Below are 23,979 nucleotides of genomic sequence, written 5' to 3'. Positions count from 1 at the left end.
GTCAAAGACGCCATTTGAAGCTAAACGCTGCTGAATGAAGACATTAAAGAGCGCTTCCTGATGACATCTTTAAAGGAAGCCACAGAACAACGTGACTGTAATGTAGTATCCACTAGAGGGAGACAATAAATAACAATACAGGACACTTAAGTACAGAACAGAATGCAAAGTGTATCGCTCACTAGGATTCGCTAAATGAGCAGCTGCTGCAAGCAGGGTTATTTTTTTATTTTTATTATTATTATTATTTTTTTTTACGGAGGATCAGTTGCCCTATTGGTTAAAATCCCCAAACTGTATACTTAAATATTAAATTAATAAATTACATCAAAACAGGGTCGGATGCATTATGATGTGGTGGGCTGCTGTGGGCCAAAATGTCCAGGGCCAGTTTTTGGTCCGAGTCCGCCCCTGAATGCAACAATAACCTGATTAGTTAAATGACAGTTCAGTCAGCTGTCCCGAAATGTAAGTAAAAGTCTTTTATTGCAGCGTGCAGCAGGTCGCTGTAGGACAGACAAGATGCGCTGATGAGAAGCTGGTTTCAAAGGACTAATTTAATCTTATAGTTTGTGTGGATTTATTTTATTATTCAAACCTACATGTTGTTTTTTAAAAAGGATTTTCCTCATTATGAACTTGAAAGCTGCGATAATTATTAAACCATGTTATATAGCTACACACACTCCCTCACTTAAATTTAGGACCTGACTAAATAAAACTCTATTATACAGAGATTTGTAAAATAAAATTCCACTAATTTTTCAAAACTTTTTTAGGCCTGGAATTTGCTGTTTTAAAAAATTGCATGGCATGGTTATTTGTGGTGTTACAGACCCTAAACGCATCTGATGCACGCTCTTAATAACTTAAACTGGTCCTCCAATGTGATTGCGCGAATGATCCATTACCTTTCCTTTCTGTACTCACATGCCGGATTAGTTACACTGTTTTGTTCCGGGACCTCGCAATTTACAAATGAAGCACTGAAGCTGATTATCATCAGCATAACAGTGAAAGCTAACACCATGTTTCCTCATGATATCTCCCAGGGTAAACATGTAAAGCAGGAAGAGTAATGGCTCTAGTACTGAGCCTTGAGGTACTCCATAGTGCACTTGTGATGGATATGTTACCTCTTCAATCACTGCTACGAATTGATGCCGGGCATATAAGTACAATTTAAACAATGCTAATGAACTTGAATTAATGGCAAAAAAGTTTTCTACTCTATTCAAGAGAATTTTGTGGTCAATAGTTTTGAACGCAGCACTAAGATCCAATAGCACTAATAGAGAGATACAACCATGATCAGATTATAAGAGCAGGTCATTTGTATCTTTGAGGAGAGCAGTCTCAGTACTCTGATACGGTCTAAATCCTGACTGGAAATCCTCACAGATACCATTAAACAAACATGGTTACATGTAAAACAGGTAAAACGTGTGTTTCACACTGTGATTCTGGAAAATACACAGGTAATGTGTCCCATCAACTGTATTTTGCCCCTTTCACACTGCCAGTGATGACCCGGAATTTGTGCGCGCGTTCACACACAGCCCGTAGATGTCCCGTAAAGACACGTGACATCAGGTTGTTACGTGTAATGTATGAGTCAAAAATGCTAGGCACATTAACTTTCACTTAAGCTGGCAAACGATCTCAACTCCACTGTGGAAAGTGAGGAACAAACTGATCTCTGCTTCATTAAAGTTTGCACAAGCTGCACGTTAACGTGCGTCATCAATACGACATACCCTTCACAGCATTAGTTCTGGCTTTTGTTCACACAGCGCTCGTTCCGGGACTGAACACGGCAATGTAACTAGGTCCCCAGCCTGGGATCAATCCGGTAATTTTCCGGGTCCAACGTGCAGTGTGAAAGGTGCTTAAGTGTCACGAAAGACCTAATAATAAAATTTGACATTCTGTAGTTTTGTCGCATATTTGCAGAAAGAAATTTTGTACTCACTGTTCCAACCCAGTAAACATTGGTCCGACGGCGACGACGTGTGGCTGGTCAAAAATAGTCGCGGTAAGACGGCATAAATCGGTAGAAATATGTAACACAGAACATTTCCTAAAAATGCATTCAGATATGTTTGTACACGTTTATAGTTCTATGAGGTTTCATGTATAATTGTTTCTTTGACTTTTAGATACGTGTAGTTCAATATTTACCCGCGTTGTGAATCGGTTGTGAGAGGACGTCACCTAGTGACGTTATTTACACGTGCGTTACACGTCCACCATGACCCTCTGTGAAATCCGAGTTGGATGTAATTGCCAAAACGGTGCTGCCAAGATGTAGACACAAAACATACTGATATATTTCGTGATATTCCAAATCCCGCGATAGGATAGATCTCGCTTTATTCCGGAAGTTCCCTTCCGGAAGTTCCGGTACATCAAGCAGGCAACCACCACGAGGAGGAGAGGACTCGAAGAGGACTCTTGGAGGGATATTTGTCGATATAAATTACATAAAATCTACCGTGGGGTAAGTACATTTTGTATTATTTGAATAACGTGCTTGAGTTTTACTTGTTTGACACGTAGGAACCGAGAGAAATGATGGCCACGTTGTCAACTGAAATTCACTGAGTATGGCTAAAATTAGCTAACGTTAGAAAGCTAAAAGTTACTTATATTGATGTGATTTTTATTGGTACGCTTTAATTAATTATTCAGGGGACATCACAGCTCTCCTGTCTTATCAGAAATGTCCTCTTCAGTTTCTCACAGTTACACTGTGAGTGTTTCTCAAGGGCATCACATTAAAGCATAACACCTTTTGTACAATAAAAATAAAATCTAATTCTTGTTGATTACCTTTTTTTTCCTAATGTTTCATTCATGATTCATTCATCTTGGTCCAAGGGTTTTTTTTTTTTTTTTTTTTTTTTTTGTAGACCATAAAGATATTTTGAAAATAAGTGCATGTCATTTATCTCAAATGTTTTTTTTTTTTATTTATGTTAAAAAGAAATGTATTCTCTTCCCTCAGATGCTGTGAAGAGGTGGAGACTCTGAATTGGATGCAGCAATGACAGAACACCTGAAGCTTGCTCCGGGAAGAGATGGGGGTGGAGGTTACAAGAAATGAGCCAAACAACTGTAGTTTTTTTAAGGGATAGTTCATCCAAAAATGAAAATAGTCGTCATTTTCTCACCCTCATGTTACGATCATAATAATTTTTCCTACAGTGGCAGTTATTGGATTGTGAGATCTGCTTGGTTACAAACATTCTTCCAAATATCTTTGTGTTTATAAGACAACTGTGTAAGTCAATGACAAGATTAATAAAGAATTTATAAAAAGAAACCATCTTTTAACATTCTAGTAGAAAACATTCTCAGAAATGTAATATTTTAATTAATGTCGGTTCTATACAATTTAAAATCATTTACACCACTTTGATTTCATAAATAGCAATGATTTCAAACATATTTTATGATGAGGGTCTTATGTTTTATGATTTTCTTGTCACAAGAAAACAATGGCTCCTGCAAGGTGTTTATGCCACATGTTCAAATATTAATAATGTTCTTAATATTATATGATTAAAGTATTTAAAAATAAATGCAATTGATATTTATTTATATTATATATTAAAAACATTAATAAACAAACACTGCAAATAGAAATTTTTAACAATAATAATGGACTTTAAGATTGAGTATTTCAGCACTTTTTATTCAGTGATGCCCCTCATTAAATCATATTTCTGATGAAAAAAAATAAGTGAAGTGAGTGAGTGAAGTGAAGTGACATTCAGCCAAGTATGGTGACCCATACTCAGAATTTGTGCTCTGCATTTAACCCATCCAAAGTGCACACACACAGAGCAGTGAACACACACACACACACACACACACACACACACACACACACACACACACACACACACACACACACACACACACACACACACACACACACACACACACACACACACACACACACACACACACACTGTGAGCACACACCCGGAGCAGTGGGCAGCCATTTATGCTGCGGCGCCCGGGGAGCATTTGGGGGTTCGATGCCTTGCTCAAGGACACCTAAGTCGTGGTATTGAAGGTGGAGAGAGAACTGTACATGCACTCCCCCCACCCACAATTCCGTCCGGCCCGAGACTAGAGCCCACAACCCTTCGATTGGGAGTCCAACCCTCTAACCATTAGGCCACGACTTCCCACAATGGTAGGCCTGTAAACTTATTTCAGAAATCCAAAATGGATACAAAGATAACATTGAAAAACAAATTTTTAAATATATTATCATTTTTAAGATTCTTATTTGTCGTTGTCCCAGTAAAGCAAACATGAGGGTTATACCTTTATATAATAATTCAGTATTTTGTAATTAGTATTTTATTTTGGTTAACAGATGCTAAACTGTTCAAAAACAATAAAATGTGCTAAATCAGAACATGCTTCTTTTTTTGCATATGTCCACAAATAATGTGTTATTGTTAGTGATGTACACGTGATTAAGATGTTTTATGGACGTTCATGTTTTATGGACGTTCACGTTCAAGACACATTTAGACGTCCAGGGACGTGCAGAAAAGACCTGCAGTTCACGTCTAGAAGATGTCAAAGAGGTCGGTTCAACTTTCATTTTGGAACTGTTTTTCAACAATGACGGGACGTCTCGGATGGACGTCTTTTCAACGGTCAAAAGACGTCCGAATGCTGGGAATACTTATGGAGGGCACTGTATGAATATTTTTACTGATTGATTCATGATTTATCCCAAGAATACGCTCAACATGCAAATCAGCACATTGCATTCATATTCTGGCCTATAGTCTGCCTATGTGTAAATGGTATATGCTTTATTAATAAAGTGTATGTTGAACTTGGACGCGAATGAGCCGACTCTTTTAGGTGAACGACAGGAGCTGGCTCGCATATCTGAAGAGCCGACTCTATTTTAAAAAAAATCTAGCCTATAGAAATTAAATCATTGTTTAATAATGAAATAATGGATGCATTTTATTTTATTTTAAATTATTGAATAATTCAAAGAACAACTATATGTATATATATATATATATATAATATTTTGACTGTCTGATAAGCCTCACATTCTGTTCCTGTCAATCATACACGAGGTGTCGACCAATTATATGGCATGAGGGAGGGGCCGAGCCATCACACACACACACACACAGTGTCAAACTTGGAGGAGAGGAGAGTAAAAACACAACAGCTTTTGAAAAGGCAGGACAATGACTCGGAAGCACAGCAGCATTAGGAATCATTTTAATGATCATCAGCCCCTCAAAAGAAAGGCAGCTTGCATTTCTGAATGCAAAAAAAATATGATCAGCATTGTGTGTGTGTGTTCATGCTAGTTATACAAAACATAACTAGTGAGATAGTTCATGCTGACTATATAACATGCCAAAAAAGAGGGAGCAGTTTAATCCTTTCAGTTATTTATTTTTCTTTAATATGGGTTCTATTATGTTGTTCAGAAATGTTGAATAGTATTATTTTTTTTTCATAAATCAATACAGTTTCTCACAATTTCTTTAAAAATACATTATTTCATTTGATAATTTAATTAGACTTGTTTTCACACCTAACATTATTGTTTTTTAAAGAGCCGAGCTATGTGCTGAGTCAACCGAGCCAGCTCACGATAAAGAGCCAAAATGCCCATCACTAATAACTTCCATTTTTTTATCCCGTAATGGTGAATTCAGTATGTCATAATCCCGATGTTTTAATGTGTGCATTTTTTTATTTTTGGAGAAAAATTGATTTCTCCACCTAATACAGTCAGGACACGTGACAAAATAAGGACTGGAAAGTCTATGGGTAAGAGTTGAGCTAATCATAGGCTGAAGAACCGGGTAAACATTGAATCAATCTTTTATAGCACAAGTTGTGTTAATGTATGTAATGTGAACAACGTTCACGATCGATCTAGACGTGTTAGGGAAAAAAATGAACCTACTGTGAAATTACTGCGACCCAATCCTTAAATTGATCCGAACTTATCGTCATTCAAAGTTGTTTTTCTATGCTTTATTAGGTCTGTTGTGAAACAGAAATGAAGTTCATTTTACACTACAAAACAACTACACAGGAGCGCCTTCGCGAGAGCATAAGTCCGGGATTTCACATTATTATAAAGTTAACGTTCATCCGACATTTTGTTTTAGGAGCGGTGTTAAATTCAAAAGTGCAACACCGGGCGTCATTCGGAAAGAGTCATGGGTAACATTACGGCAAGTGAAGTTTAGGCACATGAAAACTTAAAGCTCTTTAACGGAGAAGGTGGGTGGCTCTTAAAAGAGCCGTTGGGGTGGAAGTCCGGTTACACTCTACTTGGAGCTGGTGTACTTGGTGACGGCCTTGGTGCCCTCAGACACGGCGTGTTTGGCCAGCTCTCCGGGCAGCAGCAGACGCACGGCGGTCTGGATCTCTCTCGAGGTGATGGTGGAGCGCTTGTTGTAGTGAGCGAGACGAGACGACTCACCGGCGATGCGCTCGAAGATGTCGTTGACGAAAGAGTTCATGATCCCCATCGCCTTCGAAGAGATGCCGGTGTCAGGATGAACCTGCTTCAGCACTTTGTACACGTAGATAGCGTAACTCTCCTTCCTGGACTTTCTACGCTTCTTTCCTCCTTTCGCGGCGGTCTTAGTGACCGCTTTCTTGGAGCCCTTCTTGGGAGCAGACTTCGCTGGTTCAGGCATGATGATGCTGACGAGTCAATGATTTCAACAAGCCAGACAGAGATATATGTTGACTCGCCCATGCTAATTTTCCAGGAGACATGGCGCCTTCTGATTGCGTGTTTTCATAGACCGAACCCATAAACTCGCATGTGATTGGACAACTCGAAGTATCACGAGCGGAAGCAGGGCCAATCACAAGCGGTGACTTGATAGCCCCACCCGCTGCTCCGTGTTCGAACGACATCAGCCGTTATGAATGAATAAGTTTGCTTGTTTCAGTTCCCGCTCTTTTTGTTGATTTATACAAAACAAATGGGTCTCAGATATCGCGCATGTGCCTTCTAAACAATAATTATGTCGCTTGATTGTGCCATCCCAAAGAAGCACAAAGTCACTTTTACGGACTTTAAAATTAAATGTTTCCTTGTGATGGAATGACCTCCCCAACTCAGTCCTTAGCAGTCTTCAAGAATCGTCTTTCTTTTGCCATCTTTATTTGACCCTCTAACTTTAACACTCACTATTCTAATTCTATTCTTTAAAAAAATCTAACTACCTTTCGAATCTTTTTGTATTCTATTTTCTTTTCATTTATTATGCAATTATGTCTGTGTATGTGTGTGTGTATATGTGTAAAGACCTCCAACTAGCTTGCTCTATCCTTTTCCATATTATCCGTTTTCTTTTTATTATATTATTTGAAATCCCTTGCTACGTGTACTGTGTTAACCTAACTGAGACTTGTTATACCACTTATATATCATTGCTCTTTTTGTTGTTATGGATTGCTTCCACGGTCTTCATCTGTAAGTCGCTTTGGATAATAGCGTCTGCTAAATGAATAAATGTGAATGTAAACCCCTTCATACAATTTGGAGAAAGAAGAGCAACGACGGTTAGACACTAATTTTTCTCTGCTGTCCTACCAATTTCACTTCTGCTCCATTGCCATCTGATGTTTTCTTTTTGTTTGGCAAATCACTCTGATTCATAAAAAACGACAAACGAACCAATGAAAATGCCATGCAATACAAAAATCAACATGCTCTCATTCTGTGCGCTATCAGAAGAATTGCTTAATATTACACCAGCTCTTAATTTTGAAAAATTAATTTTAAGAAAAATTAAAATGGTTGGGGAAGTTGTGGCCTAATGGTTAGAGGCTTGGACTCCCAATCGAAGGGTTGTGAGTTTGAGTCTCGGGCCGGACGGAATTGTGGGTGGGGGGAGTGCATGAACAGCTCTCTCTCCACCTTCAATACCACGACTTAGGTGCCCTTGAGCAAGGCATCGAACCCCCAACTGCTCCCCGGGCGCCGCAGCATAAATGGCTGCCCACTGCTCCGGGTGTGTGCTCACAGTGTGTGTGTGTGTGTGTGTGTGTGTGTCTTCACTGCTCTGTGTGTGTGCATTTCGGATGGGTTAAATGCAGAGCACAAATTCTGAGTATGGGTCTCCATTCTTGGCTGAATGTCACTTCACTAATAAACAGAGGTGTGACGTCCATTCTTCTTTCTTTCTTTTAATTTTCAACTCTGAAACATGAAAACACTAAAGTAATAAAGAAATCGGAAGTACACGAATTCTCGTTTATTTTTCTAAAGAGTTAATTAGCCAAAGTTTCATTGCTACTCTTCACCTAGAGCGAAAAACAACATTACTTCAACATTAACCCCTTTAGTGACAGTATGGGTGGCTCTTAAAAGAGCCTTTGTGGTTTTCTGCTAACACGGACGCGTTTATCCTCCGAAGCCGTACAGAGTGCGTCCCTGTCGCTTCAGCGCGTACACGACGTCCATGGCGGTGACGGTCTTTCTCTTGGCGTGCTCGGTGTAGGTCACGGCATCGCGGATCACGTTCTCCAGGAACACCTTCAGCACACCGCGGGTCTCCTCGTAGATCAGACCGGAGATACGCTTGACTCCGCCGCGGCGAGCGAGACGACGGATGGCGGGTTTGGTGATGCCCTGGATGTTATCCCGCAGAACTTTACGGTGACGCTTAGCGCCTCCTTTCCCGAGCCCTTTACCTCCTTTGCCTCTTCCAGACATGCTTGACTGACTTCTCGTAAATGACGAACACAAACGTGTGACGCCGCATGCGCCAGGGGAGGCCTTTTACATGTGCTTACAGGACCTAACGGAAGCCCACTCCACGTCACTTGGCGCGCACCCAACCCAGCTTAGTTAGAGCAATGAATAACGTCATGTAATTTAACCCCAACCCTGAGTGCAAATATTAATTGAGCGGTTCTCAATTCCCCGGAAAATAAACACCATTTATAATGAAATTCCCTCTACTTATACCGTTTTTTTTTCAGCACTATTAGTCATAAATTATCACTGTTAATGTAGTATAGTGGTGAATGTATAATGTCATTGTTATTATGAATTTTTGTATTGTTGATGCATATTTTTATTTGTGTGCTGTTGTCATAATTAATGAATGTTATATGATTGTTGGTTATTTATTTATTTTTGTTCGTTTTTATGTCACAGGCCTAGGTACTGCAGATACTATTTTTCATCTTTACTAATTCGGTCATATTTACATGGTATATTTTCATACAACAATGTACATGAATATGCATGGTCCCTATTAAATAAACTTATAAATAAATAAACGTAGCGTCGTAAGACCTCTATGACATAGTTTTGAAAATTTAACGAGTTAACTTAACATGTTTGAAACGGCACTTGGCTTTGATTCACGTTTTGTTGTGAAGGGAATGCAAAATGAACAAAACGAACAAGGCAAAATCACTAAAAAGATTTAGGCAGTGTTAATTCCCTACCAAGTATAACAGTGGAAGTACTCTCGTTTAGTGTGATTTTGGTGGCTCTTAAAAGAGCCTTTGGGTTGGGTTACGAGGCTTGTGAAATCAGGCGTTTAAGCGCGCTCTCCACGGATGCGGCGGGCCAGCTGGATGTCTTTGGGCATGATGGTGACTCTCTTGGCGTGGATGGCGCACAGGTTGGTGTCCTCGAACAGACCGACCAGATAAGCCTCGCTGGACTCCTGCAGGGCCATGACGGCGGAGCTCTGGAAGCGCAGGTCCGTCTTGAAGTCCTGAGCGATCTCTCGCACCAGACGCTGGAAGGGAAGCTTGCGGATCAGCAGCTCGGTGGACTTCTGGTAGCGACGGATCTCTCGCAGAGCCACGGTGCCGGGCCTGTAGCGGTGAGGCTTCTTGACGCCGCCGGTGGCTGGAGCGCTCTTACGGGCGGCTTTGGTGGCGAGCTGCTTCCTCGGGGCTTTGCCTCCGGTAGATTTACGAGCCGTCTGCTTGGTTCTTGCCATTGTTGCGATGCACTTCTGACCTTGTTCAGGATACAAGAAGAAACTGCTACTTTGGGTTGCGCGTCTGGTTTTAAAGCATCATACGACCACGAGCCTGTGGTGTCATAAAGGGGCAGACACTCGTGATTGGCTGAGGTGTGAAGTCTGCGCGTCACTGCTAACCAATGACTGCGCAGCTCCTGTTCTAAAAATGGGGCGGTTTTAGTCCAATTCAAAACTTCATTGCTTTTATATAGCGAGGTCCCTTGAAAAAAAAAAAATACACACCCTTCTCAGGTTTCATAGTTATGTGTTATTCGTTCATTATGGAACGTTCCTTATTTGATTTAAATGGTTGTGCAAAATAATCTGTTGACGTTGTTGGTGTTGATGTTGGGCAGCACGCCGCCCTGAGCGATGGTCACTCCGCCCAGGAGTTTGTTGAGCTCCTCGTCGTTGCGCACCGCCAGCTGCAGGTGACGGGGGATGATACGGGTCTTCTTGTTGTCCCGAGCGGCGTTCCCAGCCAGCTCCAGGATCTCAGCCGTCAGATACTCGAGCACAGCGGCCAGATACACCGGAGCACCGGCACCAACACGCTCGGCGTAGTTGCCTTTACGGAGAAGTCTATGCACACGACCGACGGGGAACTGAAGACCAGCCCTGGAAGAGCGAGTCTTAGCCTTCGCCCTGGCCTTACCGCCGGTTTTGCCTCTACCACTCATTGTGGATCGAAAGAACGCTTACGTTGAGAGAACAGAAAAAGATCAGTATGAGAGCGCGGCTATTCTGTATTTTAAACGAGCATGCCAGTCGCCCATTGGTCTAGAGCCTTGTAAGATTTTAAACCAATCCGTGAACTTCCCTCCAACACCCATCGCCAGTGCCACGCCTCCACAACCGGCTTCGGATCGCGCTGCTTTTTAGACTGATAAGAACACGAGAGAAAACGTTCAAGAAATTGTGATGGGAAATTGAATAAGTCTAAAATAATAATAGAAAACGTCAATGAAAAAAAAAAAAAAAAAACATGAATAGATTGTTCCGTTCGTATTAATAATTCGTGGCTTTTGTAAATTCAGTCTGTATATATAACATGTAATTACCGAGTCGAGGTGAACTCAGATAGTCTTACAGTAATTTACTTCTACAACAGTCAACATACGGATCTTTTGCTCCTTCTTCAGAGTTAGTGGGTGGCTCTGAAAAGAGCCGTTGGGGAATAAAAGATAAGCTATTTATTTCTTCTTGGGGGCTGCCTTTTTGGGCTTTGCAGCTTTAGGTTTGGCAGCTTTTGGTTTTGCTGCCTTGGGTTTGGCAGCCTTGGCTTTTTTGGGGCTCTTGGCTGCTTTCTTGGGCGCTGCCGGCTTCTTCGCCTTCTTGGGGCTCTTCGTCGCCTTCTTGGCGGCTGCAGCGGCGGGTTTCTTGGCCTTCTTGGGCGATTTCTTAGCGGCGGGCTTCTTTGCAGCTGCGCTCTTGGGCTTCTTGGCAGCAGCGGGTTTCTTGGCCGCGGGCTTCTTCGCTTTAGGAGCCGCCTTCTTCGCCGGTTTCTTCTTGGTCTCGGTTTGCTTCTTGCTTATCTTGAAGGATCCCGAGGCACCGGTCCCTTTGACCTGAAGCAGGGCGCCTTTAGTCACCAGGCTCTTGATGGCGAGCTTGACGCGGGAGTTGTTCTTCTCCACGTCGTAGCCGCTGGCGGCGAGAGCTTTCTTGAGGGCGGCGAGCGACACGCCGCTCCTCTCCTTGGACGCGGACACGGCTTTGAGGATCAGCTCACCGACGCCTGGACCTGCTTTCTTGGCTTTGGAGGCGGACTTCTTCTTGGGCGCTTTGGCCGGCGGGGCGGCAGCGGCCGGGGCTGGAGCGGTTTCTGCCATTTTTCAGAGCGGGTTTACAGTCTGTCAAACGCTGAGTTCAAAGATGAATGTCGCTCGAGCAGCGCTGCGCTCTTAAACAACAGATGAGAACCTTATAGACTCAACCCCAGCCGCTCGGTGTCTGCGCGCCTCCGCGAGCCCCTCGCACTTGTGTTTTCTTCTCCTATATTGAAGGGCAATACTCGAGTGGCAAAACAGTTTGACGCAGTAAAAACCAAGCGAACACCGAGCAGAGGTTCTTGGCTTTCTTTGGAGACTAAAACACACTGCGAGGAAATGTTCCTTTTGACCTGATCGGGTCAAACTCAAGGCGAGCATCAGCTACGGCACAAAGCCGCGTGTAAATTTTTTGCCTTGTTTAACTGGAAAAGTTGATAAAAGATTAAAGTCTTCCTCTGTGTGTTTCAGAAACAGTTTGAAAATGCATTTGATGTAAGGTGCATCAGTGAAGGGCGTGTGCAGTGTTTTATACAGCTGTTGTTTTGGGCAGCTTGAAGCACAAAAACACCCGAGTCGTCTTGTGACTCGTGTCAAGAAAGAGGCTCGTTCTAGGAAGGTGATTTTCTTCCCGTAGTCTTTCGTGGTGCATAGAATGTCCAAATGCTAACAAATAATGTCATTAAAAAAATCTGCTTTTCATGTTTCAGCTCGAAAAACGATATGAGATCCATTTAAACAACAAAAATAGTAATAATAATATTTTTTTTTTTTTTTTGTCACCAAATTCAGGACGTTGATGTCATCTGTCAAAACTCTAGACGCAAAACTAAAAACAGTCATTATTAATACACCGTGTTCCAAATTATTATGCACGTAACATATTGGGATTTTGGTACAATAAAGAGTCAGATTTTTGTTTGAGTTGTTTTTCACATCATTTCAGGTTACTGGTATCAATCTCAGACTGGTTTGGTCAAGAGTTTGCCAGGTCTTCTTGGGTAAATGGAAACCCTATAAAGAGGTTGTTCCACATTATTAAGCAAGTCACTGTTCTCATAAAATATAACGAGGAAGAAAGATCTTTCTGAAGATGAAAAGTATGAAACAATGCAATATCTTGCAAAAGGCATCAACACAAACAATATTTTGCTAAAGGAAAAAAAAATATTATTGAACTGTCAAAAGATTTGTAATTGACTTACTGTAGAAGCACATACGATCTTGGTAAGATGAAGATTTATTAAGAAAGTTTCTGTCAAACAAATGAACTGTATTGCAATACCAGCTGTAAAAAGCCACCGCTGAGCAGCAAAACACGTGTTTGAAGCTACTGGAGTCTCCATCTAGGCTAGTGACAAATGGTCAAAAAGTGCTTTAGTTTTCGAGATACCTGATGGCTTGTTGGAAAGGTGGGGCTGTGCTGAATCCAGCAATACCAAATATGTAAATATAGCATGACAAATAGTCACTCAATGTATGAGGTGTCCAAAATGAAAGAACACTGGACAAAATAGCCTCAAGTACATATCACATTATCAGTGGTGAGAAGAATTTTGACTAATTCATTGTTACTGCAAAGCAACTTACATTAGGTAAGTGTTGATCTATATTTATGATACATTTAATAATGATACATTTCATAAGGCACAGTATACTATACAATTCATATGAACCACAGATCCAATTGAATCAAGTTAGCATTGGAATGGAACACCTTTATTAAAATACCGTCACTGTCGTGCAGAATCCTTGCATGTCCAAATTTTGTCTATTTCATATTTTTTCACAGTTCAATGCTATTGGTCAAACCCCACGTGGTAAACAATCTAAAGCGTTGAAAATAGATTGAGAGCAAATCTCTTAACTCCATTGGACACTTCAACTGTCTGAGAATCCTCGTAACGCCACCTCTTCTTCACTCAGCGGCAGGAGTTCCACGCCTTTTTGTGTCCTCAGGATTTTAAGTCACAACGATAGAGAAATCCTCGTCGAGCAACACATAAAGCAAGCCTAAACTCTGATTTTATCTGTTTTAAACTATGATATCAGTTATTGATGTATTTTAAATGTCTACTTATTACTAGGCAAGGCAAGGCAAGTTTATTTATATAGCACATTTCATACACAATGGTAATTCAAAGTGCTTTACATAAAATAAAGTAAAATAATCATGAAGAAAAATAATAAAAATAAAGACAAGCAATTTTACAACTTTTAAAATGATGAAAAAAACTACTTAACTAAAATGAATTTAAAAACAGTTAGAAAATGATTTTACATAAAAAAATAAAAATAAAAAAAAACAGTGAAAATATAGTACAATCAGTTCGGACATTGCACAGTGCTCATTCAATAAATGCACAGCTAAACAGATGAATTTTGAGTCTAGATTTAAATGTGAATAATGCTTTAGCACATCTGATCTCTTCTGGAAGCTGATTCCAAGTGCGGGCAGCATAGTAACTAAAGGCAGACTCCCCTTGTTTTGTGTGAACCCTTGGTATTTCTAACTGACTCGATCCTAATGATCTGAGTGCTCTGTTAGGTTTATATTCAGTGAACATATCTGCAATATATTTCGGTCCTAGGTCATTTAGTGACTTATATACGAGTAAAAGTACTTTAAAATCAATCCTAAATGTAACTGGAAGCCAGTGTAAGGGAAGGCCAGTGAGGAGCCCATTACAATAGTCCACCCTGCTGGTGATAAAGGAATGAACACGTTTCTCCAAGTCTTGGCTGGAAACAAAACATCTAATTCTTGCAATGTTTTTTAAATGATAGTATGCTGATTTAGTTACTGCTTTGACATGACTACTGAAACTAAGGTCTGTCTCCAGAATCACACCAAGATTCCTGACTTGATTTTTTGTTGTGAGACCCCTAGAGTCAATGTAATTCCCTCGAAGCACTGGCAGACACAAGTGGTTTTCTTGCAACGGGTTTATTTGAAGCTTATTCTCCGTATCCACCGTGAAAACTAAACATACAGTATAACGAGAAAATAAAGACTGCATTAGCTTAATATGAACATACAATGGCATGCGCAGCATGTAAAATAACGTTCACCAAAGTAAAATACAGACACAAAACAGCATACCTCGTTGGCTGCATGCTGTACACAATGGAATAAATGTTTCCTTAGATCGCTGACATCCACTATATCAACCTTAACACTTTTATCAGAGCATTAAATTGTCCATGCTTCTCTTGCTGTTAGCTTGACGACTCTCTCACACGCGTACGTCCCCATAAGACCTTGCGCGGAAACTTCAAAATAAAAGCACTTCACTTTTACCAAGTAAAATCACTAAATAATACTAAATGTGATTTATAATTCTAAATTATGACATTGGTTGAAAACAAATTATACATTATTATAATGTTGTGACAATGACACTCCCACCAAATCACACAAACCTTAATGTGGATTTCTCTACACATAATGGATGTTGCCAATAAACTTATAAACAAAACTTCTAACCTTTTGGTATTTAAATATTTAGCATAGAGTTTCAATAAAAACAATAAACTCCTTAGTCTGCCTCAAGCAGAGTAACAACTTTATGTATGGGCCTTTCAAGGAACACTGTTTTAGTTATGGATTTTCCCTTTTTGTCAAATGTAGTGTTACTAACTAGCAACCTTACTTTTCTCACCCTACTATCTGACCCTGGATAGACTTCTGTGACCCTTGCTAGCTTCCATTCGTTGCGTGGTTCTTTGCTTCACACCTTTGTATTCTTTGACTTGTCGTTTCAATCTGGCAACTGCTTTTACTGCTCTTGACCAATCAGAGAATTTCTGTAGGCGATCCAGAAAAGATCTATCTTCTTTGGCTTTAGTATTACACACAAGCACCTTGCGAAGCTCGGGATCATCCGGTCTGATTTCTCCCACCTTGGGTTCTCTTTCAGGTAGTTCTTTACACCAAAGAAACTTTGGACCTGTGAACCAGTTTGAGTTCTTAAGTTGCTCTGCAGTTAAACCCCGAGAGGCATGATCTGCCGGATTATTCTCAGAGGCAACATAAGCCCATTGCTCAGGCATTGTACTTGACTTGATTCTCTGTATGCGGTTGGCTACGAAAACTTGAAATCTTCTGGCATCATTGTTTGTGTAGCCAAGAACGACTGTCGAATCTGCCCAAAAGAACTCTTGCAGATCTTGGATTTCTAATTCCTTTTGGAGCATGTCACTAGTTCGAACCGCAACAACTGCCGCAGAAAGCTCAAGTCTCGGAATAGTTGTGACCTTGGTTGGTGACACTCTTGACTTGCCCATTACCAGACAGCAATGAACTTCATCGGACATGTTAATGGCTCGAAGGTAGGTACATTCACCGTAGCCAGAGACGCTTGCATCTGCAAAGTGGTGAAGTTCATATCCTTTCACTTTGCCGAAATTTGAAGGTAAAAAACACCTTTTGATTTGCATTTCAGCAAGATTGGGCAGGTCTCTGATCCAGGACTCCCACTTAGGTCTTAGGTTTTCCGGAAGTTCCTCATCCCAGCCAATTTTCTCTCTGCACATTTGCTGGAGTATTTGTTTCCCCAAAAGGACAAAGGGTGCCATGAACCCCAGGGGATCATACACAGAGGCTACAGTAGAGAGCACACCTTTTCTTGTTAGTGGATTAAGTTTTACTTGAACTCTGAATTTGAATGAGTCTGATGTGATGCACCATTCTACTCCTAGAGCTCTCTCCATGTGCGGTGAACTCAAGGCCATGTCTAGATCTTTGATTGTGGCACGTTCTTCTTCTGGGATGGTTGCCATCACTATCTCACTGTTGGAAACAAACTTGTGGAGTCTTAGCTTGCCAGTGGAGCAAAGTTCTCTTGATTCTTTGACAAGCTGAATGGCTTCCTTCTCAGTTTGGACACTTGCAAGACCATCATCAACATAGAAATTTCTTTGAATGAAGCGTATGGAGTCTTCACTGAACTGACCTCGTCCTTGTCCTGCCAGATGTTTCAGGCCGAAGTTGGCACAGCCAGGAGAAGAGGCTGCTCCAAACAAGTGGACCTTCATTCTGTAAATTGATGGTATGGTTTCCAAGTTGCCATTCTCCCACCAAAGGAATCTTAAATAATCTTGATCTTCCCTTTTCACGTGAAACTGGTGAAACATCCTTTCAATGTCACACATGACTGCAATGGAACCTTTTCTGAAGCGACATAGAACACCCACCAATGTATTTGTCAAGTCAGGACCGGTAAGCAGGTAGTCATTGAGAGATGTTTCTTTAAACTTGGCAGAACAGTCAAATACTACACGTAATTTTCCTGGTTTTCGTGGATGATAAACTCCATGATGTGGAATGTACCAGGCCGGACTGTTGTCAATTTCTTCCTCTGGAACCTTTTCCGCTTCACCACGTGAAATAATATCGTCCATGAAGTTTACGTAGTCTTTGTAATACTGTTGATCTTTCTTTAATCTCCTTTCTAGACAGTGCAGTCGATGTGTTGCGCATGTCTTGTTGTTAGGTAATTTGGGTCTTTCCTCTTTGAACGGTAATGGCATTTCGTAGTGACCATTGTGTTTCTGTGTGATGTTTTCTCTCAACTTCGTCAGGAACTTGAGATCTTCTTGAGACACCAGATTATCTTCTCCAGCTTTTTCAGAGAAGTCAGACTCAAGGACCTTTATAATGTCTGAGGGAGTGATCTCTTTTACTTTGTTTCGGCTCACATAGTGTACTTCAGCTTTGAGATTGAGAGAAGGCTCCACACCTGGTGTCACTTGTCTCACTACTATGCGATGACTAATTCCGATGGCATCACCGTAGTCTACAGTGGGATGCCTATGGCCAACAATGCTCCATCCAAGGTCCGTACGCTGTGCATAAGGTTGATGATCTTCGCCAAACACAACTTCCTTTGGAAGTAGAGCTTGTGAGCAGTTATACCCAATAAGCAGACCTACTTCACAGTCCTGCAGAGGTGCAATCTCTTCTTGGAGGTGCTCTAGATGGGACCATGCTTTAGCGGTTTCGTTTGTAGGTATGTGCGATTTGTTGGCTGGAATAAACTCGCGTGTGTAGACGGGTGGCAAGGAGATGTTCTTACCGGAGTAAAAGCCTCTGACTTGTAGGTTATTTACTCTTTGAGAGCTTACTACTGTAGTTCTTGAGGTCATAGTAGAGAGCTTGAGCTTCACTTGTTCTTTGTCTGCTTCCAAGACTTCAGCTACTTCACTTAGAACGAAGGTTGTGTCGCTTTGAGAATCCAACAGAGCATATACAAGGACTTCTTTTTCTGGTTGAGTTAAGGATGAAAGCCAGACAGGAATTACTGCAGCTGTTTGTGCATTAACTTCACCAAGTATTACTCTATTGGAAGTAGCAGTTGTGGTTTCTTCATGTTGGGATGATTGAGGTATTTCTCTGTATCTTTCTTGACTTGGATTTTGCTTGGCTTGTGGCGGTCTTTGTTCTTTTTTGTCTCGCTCCTCATGCAGACAGGTAGGATGCCGCTTATTGCAAATGTCGCAGACACTTCTACTGTTGCAGCTCTTTGACTGGTGACCAGACCTGAGACACCCAAAGCATAGACTTTCAACTCGAATGAATTTGATTCTGTCTGAAACCGCTTTCTGCATGAACTTCCTACATTTGTGCAAAGTATGCCCAGTTTTCTTACAGAAAGTGCATGTAATAAAAGTCTGTTCGCTGGAACTTGTGGTCAGTGTCTTTGCTCTGAAGTTTTGTTGTTTTTGGACTTTTGGGTTTTCAGCTTCACCTTGTTTTAGTGACTGCAATGATGTGACAGAATTGCAGGCAATTTTGGCCTCCCTTGCCAGAAATTTGACAAATTGGCTAAAGGAGGGAAATTGGTTAATCTCTTCTTCTACTTCGATAACCTTCCGATTTCATCTTGCCGTTAGCCAATCAGGTAGCTTGGAGAGAATTTTCCTGTTCCCTTTCAATACTTCACTCGTACTGCGTCGAAGACGCATATGGGAAAAAAACCTTTTTTCTCCTGAACTGAAGCCTTATTCAATCACGCAGTGAAACTGCACAGCCATTGGATCGTGCAGTGCTATTAAAACAAACCAATGGCTTGGCAGCGGTGCTGCACGAACCTATGGCAGCGAAGCCCGCCAAAGCCCGCCAATATGGGCAGGGAATCTGGCTATATATTGCCCGCTTCGCCACAGGAATTCAGATTATTTCTCCTTCAGCGACGACGTCACATCGCTTCGCCTTCACTCCGCTGAACTGCTCGCCGTTGACACGCCTCGCACTGGAACGCGACTGCCAGTCCCCACCGCAGATACATCGCTTCCCTGCGGCCATCCGGTGAGATATATTAAAAGAGCAAATTTCTCTAAAAGAGCCTTTTTCTACGGCGTTGTTGCAAATGCCATCTCGTCATTGCAGCTCGTGCAGAGCCCCTCAGGCGGGAAGGGTCCCCCCTTTTGTTTGGAGGGACTGAGGAGGAACTGCTAGAGGACAGCATGTCTCTAGCCGCTTCAGATGCTGAGGAGCTCTCGGGCTCGCCGGACCCCTCCCCCTCGATGTCATCTGAACCAAACCGCTCGAAACACGGGATGGACGCCGAGCTTATCCGCGTTCTCTCCAGGGCAGTGGATGAGCTGGGTCTGGATTGGTCTCCTCCAGAGGAACCAGTCCATAGCCGTCTGGATGAATGGTTTCTGCCGGGGCGCCAGCAAGCCCCTCGTCAGCGAACTGCTCCGTTCTTCCCGGAGGTCCACGACGAGCTCACTAAATCGTGGCGCGCCCCCTACTCAGCGCGCCTGCGTACTTCATCTTCATCCGCCCTCACCTCAATTGACGGCGCTGATGAAAGAGGATACGAACGGCTGCCGCCGCTGGACGAGTCTGTGGCCGCGCATCTCTGCCCGCCAGCAGCTATTGGATGGAAAGCCAAGGCCAACCATCCGTCCAAACCCTGCCGTACGACGTCGGCGCTCGCCGGGCGTGCCTACTCATCGGCAGGGCAAGCAGCCGCGGCGCTCCACTCTATGGCGGTGCTTCAAGTCTTCCAGGCCAAACTTCTCGCCGCCACCGACAAGTCTGGCCCAGATGTCGCCACGCTCAGGGAGCTGAGAAGTGCTCAGAAGTCGTCCCAGGCAATGCGTCACTTCCTGCCAAAACGCGCTTCATCTGCTGCCAGTCGCCCCAGACAGGTGCCGATTCGTCAGCCTCCTAAGCAAGTGCCAGCTGCTACCACCGCAGCCCAGCCGGTGAAACCCGAGCCTCGACACCGTTCTTGCTCGGACACCAGACGGTATCAGTATCCTAAGCGCATGGGACCCCGGCCCAAGATAGTGCTGGACCCTGCGCTGCCGCCGTCATCCTGATCGACAGGAAAGAAAGAGGAGGGGGCTAAGTCTCGCCACAGCCGGACCACCCCCCAAACTGCCCCGTGTGTTCTACCGTCCATCTCCAGATGTTGACAAAGTTATTCCTGCTGCAAACAATGGGCCCTTGTTAGCGCCCAGACAGCAAAGCGGTGTTATAGTGCAAAAAATAAAAAACACACTCCTTCACAAAAAGAGCAGTTTTCCTCACACAACACTCACGAGTGCTATGTCCCCCCACGGCGGTCAATCACTCGAGTTAATACAACCTCTGTCCATCCGGGCCTCACAATGGCAAGCCATTCCCGGGGTATCAGATTGGGTCATGGGAGTAATAAAACACGGCTATTCCCTTCAGTTCGCACGACAGCCACCATGCTTTCGCGGGGCGGTCACCACTTCGGTGCACAACGAGAACGCTCACGTTCTTCGTGCCGAAGTGAAAAATCTGCTGGTGAAGGGAGCTATAGAAATCGTTCCCCCAGCACACCGCGACTCAGGGTTTTACAGCCGTTACTTCCTAGTTCCCAAGAAGGATGGCGGGCTGCGCCCCATCCTCGATTTAAGACATCTGAACCGTGCCCTCATGAGACGGCGCTTCAGAATGATCACATTGAAACAAATCCTCTCGCAAATACGCTCAGGGGATTGGTTCTTTTCGCTGGATCTGAAAGACGCTTACTTTCACATCCAGATAGCCCCCCGTCACAGGCCGTTCTTGAGATTTGCCTTCGAGGGAGTGGCTTACCAATACAAGGTCCTCCCCTTTGGGCTGTCTCTGGCGCCTCGCACGTTCACAAAGTGCATGGATGCGGCTCTCTCCCCTCTCAGGCAGAAGGGCATCCGCATTCTCAATTACCTCGACGACTGGCTAGTTCTAGCTCAGTCAGAGGGGGAGGCATTGGGTTACAGAACTGTGCTCCTCAGCAAGCTGGAATGCCTGGGGCTCAGGGTGAACTTTGTCAAGAGCTCACTGTCCCCCAGCCGACGGATATCGTTTCTGGGAACAGTGTTAGACTCAGTGACGATGAGGGCAACAATGGTGAAGGAGCACGCTGCGGCTCTACAGCGACTTGAGACCTCTTTCAAAATAGGTGCTTCTCGACCCCTAAATACATTCCAGAAGCTGCTGGGTCTTATGGCGGCGGCATCGCCGGTGCTGGAGCTCGGGCTGCTTCGTATGCTTCGTATGCGCCCCCTCCAATATTGCTGTCCACCTCATGCATGGCGTCACGGACACTTGAATATCAAGGTGAGTCAGGACTGTATTTCGGCCCTGACCCCTTGGAGGAACATGCAATGGATGGAACGGGGTGCTCCACTTGGTATGGTTTGCAGAAGGAAAGTGATCTCCACAGTCGCGTCCAACAAGGGTTGGGGCGCGCTGTGCGAAGGGAACCCCGCTTTCGGCCAATGGTCGAAAGAGGAGAGCAGGCTTCACATCAACTGCCTCGAGATGATTGCAGTTCAACGAGCCTGCCAGAGCTTCCTGTCAGACCTAAAGAGCCACCACGTGCTGGTCAGATCGGACAGCATGACGGTGGTCTCTTATATAAATCACCAAGGTGGGCTGTCATCGACGCGTCTCTTCAGACTAACGTCGCGACTGCTGGAATGGACCCAAAGCAATTTGGGGTCCCTGAGAGCAGTGCATCTTCCGGGCAAGCTGAACAAGGGCGCGGATTTGCTGTCAAGAAGCGGAGTCTCCTCAGAAGAGTGGAGACTCCACCCGCAGACGGTTCAGAAGATATGGGAGGTCTTTGGCAGAGCGGAAATAGACCTCTTTGCCTCTAAAGACAACTCTCATTGCCCAATATATTTTTCCAAGATCAAGGACGCGTTGTCCCAGGAATGGCCCAACCGTCTTCTTTATGCTTTTCCTCCGGTCCCTCTGATTCCCCAAGTAATCAGGCGGGTCAGGGACCAGAGATGCAGGGTTCTGCTTGTAGCCCCATTCTGGGAAAATCAGCACTGGATAGCCGACCTGTCGCAGATGCTGACTGCAGCCCCATGGCCCGTTCCCCTGAGACGGGACCTCCTTTCTCAGGCAGACGGTACGATTTGGCATCCACACCCAGAGAAGTGGTCTCTGCACCTTTGGTCGCTCGACGGGAGCCCGCGGGACTCCCTGAGCGTGTGCTAGACACAATTTCACAGGCTAGAGCTCCGTCTACACGACGCCTCTATGCCTCCAAATGGTCTGTGTTCTCCACATGGTGTTCAGACCATGGTGAAAGCCCGACCTCTTGTGACGTATCAGTGATACTGTCATTTTTGCAAGAGCTCTTGGAGAAGGGACGATCCCCCTCCACGCTTAAGGTCTATGTAGCAACTATAGCGGCGTCACACGCCCTTATAGCAGGCCAGTCGGTGGGCAGAAACGACTTCATTGTCCGATTTATGAGAGGTGCCAGACGGCTTCATCCACCTTGCTCTCCCACCGTCCCTTCTTGGGACCTGCCCACGGTGCTGAGAGCCCTGAAGGGGGCCCCCTTTGAACCGCTACAGTCCATAGGCCTTAAAGCCCTGTCACTGAAGACCGCTCTGCTATTGGCACTAGCATCTGTTAAGCATGTGGGTGATTTGCAAGCACTTTCAATAAGCCCTAATTGCCTAGAATTCGGGCCTAACGACTCGAGGGTCGTCCTGAAACCGAGGCATGGCTATGTGCCAAAGGTGCTCTCCACACCCTTTAGAGCACAAGTGGTCACCCTCTCTGCGTTACAAAACACAGAGGAGGATCCAGGGCTGAATCTACGTTGCCCAGTGAGGGCTCTAAAAGTCTACATAGAGCGTTCTGCGCCAATAAGACGATCAGAACAGCTTTTCATATGCTTTGGAAACCGCACCAGATGGTTACCGGTCTCTAAGCAAAGACTTTCAAGGTGGATTGTTGATGCAATCCAGCTAGCCTACTCTTCTTTGGGCCTGCAAAGCCCAATTGGAGTAAGAGCCCATTCGACGAGAGCAGTGTCTTCGTCTTGGGCATGGTCTAGTGGTGTGACTAATCGCAGAAATTTGTGAGGCGGCTGGCTGGAGCTCGCCATCCACATTTGCTAGATTTTACAATCTAGACGTCCCGGCGCTTCATGCTAGGGTACTTTCTGTGTGAAGGTCACCTTCTTGTTCCTCATTTGCATGCTCTTGGCCATTCTTGCCCAAGGCTCAAACTCTACTCGTATGCACTCGGTCCCTTGGCTACTGAGGCCATACGAACACGGAATGATCAGGCTAGGCCAGACGTATCCTCATTGAGCTTATTCTGCCCCTAGTTGCTATTGTCATATCTTGGTTTGACAAATCAAGTTTGATTGCGTTGGTCGTCCTCCCTTCTTAGCATGGCGTGATTGAACTGGGTTCCCATATGCGTCTTCGACGCAGTACGAGTGAAGTATTGAAAGGGAACTTACTCGGTTACTAACGTAACCTCGGTTCCCTGAAATACGGGAACGAGTACTGCGTTCCTTGCCATGCTAAAAAGGCTGCACAACTCAGTCGTCGCTGAAGGAGAAATAATCTGAATTCCTGTGGCGAAGCGGGCAATATATAGCCAGATTCCCTGCCCATATTGGCGGGCTTTGGCGGGCTTCGCTGCCATAGGTTCGTGCAGCACCGCTGCCAAGCCATTGGTTTGTTTTAATAGCACTGCACGATCCAATGGCTGTGCAGTTTCACTGCGTGATTGAATAAGGCTTCAGTTCAGGAGAAAAAAGGTTTTTTTCCCATATGCGTCTTCGACGCAGTACGAGTGAAGTATTGAAAGGGAACAGGAAAATTCTCTCCAAGCTACCTGATTGGCTAACGGCAAGATGAAATCGGAAGGTTATCGAAGTAGAAGAAGAGATTAACCA

General features: G+C 43.9%; 5 protein-coding genes across 5 annotated transcripts; all 5 read right to left on the bottom strand.

Annotated features, from left to right (window-relative positions):
* Positions 1-5,334: 5,334 nt before the first annotated feature.
* LOC113043814 (histone H2B) lies at positions 5,335-6,734 on the bottom strand. The gene has a single exon (XM_026203412.1). It carries the CDS (start codon positions 6,717-6,719, stop codon positions 6,345-6,347), a length of 375 nt encoding a protein of 124 aa, XP_026059197.1. The 5' UTR covers positions 6,720-6,734; the 3' UTR covers positions 5,335-6,344.
* Positions 6,735-8,393: 1,659 nt separating this feature from the next.
* Positions 8,394-8,869, bottom strand: LOC113043825 (histone H4). Its single transcript, XM_026203423.1, has one exon. The coding sequence runs from the start codon at positions 8,750-8,752 to the stop codon at positions 8,441-8,443; it is 312 nt and encodes a 103-aa protein (XP_026059208.1). The 5' UTR covers positions 8,753-8,869; the 3' UTR covers positions 8,394-8,440.
* Positions 8,870-9,537: 668 nt separating this feature from the next.
* On the bottom strand, positions 9,538-10,146 carry LOC113043797 (histone H3-like). The gene has a single exon (XM_026203394.1). It carries the CDS (start codon positions 9,999-10,001, stop codon positions 9,591-9,593), a length of 411 nt encoding a protein of 136 aa, XP_026059179.1. The 5' UTR covers positions 10,002-10,146; the 3' UTR covers positions 9,538-9,590.
* Positions 10,147-10,273: 127 nt separating this feature from the next.
* On the bottom strand, positions 10,274-10,847 carry LOC113043808 (histone H2A-beta, sperm). Its single transcript, XM_026203405.1, has one exon. It carries the CDS (start codon positions 10,703-10,705, stop codon positions 10,328-10,330), a length of 378 nt encoding a protein of 125 aa, XP_026059190.1. The 5' UTR covers positions 10,706-10,847; the 3' UTR covers positions 10,274-10,327.
* Positions 10,848-11,071: 224 nt separating this feature from the next.
* On the bottom strand, positions 11,072-11,872 carry LOC113043821 (histone H1-like). Its single transcript, XM_026203418.1, has one exon. It carries the CDS (start codon positions 11,855-11,857, stop codon positions 11,219-11,221), a length of 639 nt encoding a protein of 212 aa, XP_026059203.1. The 5' UTR covers positions 11,858-11,872; the 3' UTR covers positions 11,072-11,218.
* Positions 11,873-23,979: the final 12,107 nt, after the last annotated feature.

Source organism: Carassius auratus, chromosome 25 (genome assembly GCF_003368295.1).
Source record: "Carassius auratus strain Wakin chromosome 25, ASM336829v1, whole genome shotgun sequence".
Taxonomy (NCBI): domain Eukaryota; kingdom Metazoa; phylum Chordata; class Actinopteri; order Cypriniformes; family Cyprinidae; genus Carassius; species Carassius auratus.
The sequence above is the reverse complement of the archived record's forward strand: the minus strand, read 5'-3'. Positions and strand labels throughout refer to the sequence as shown.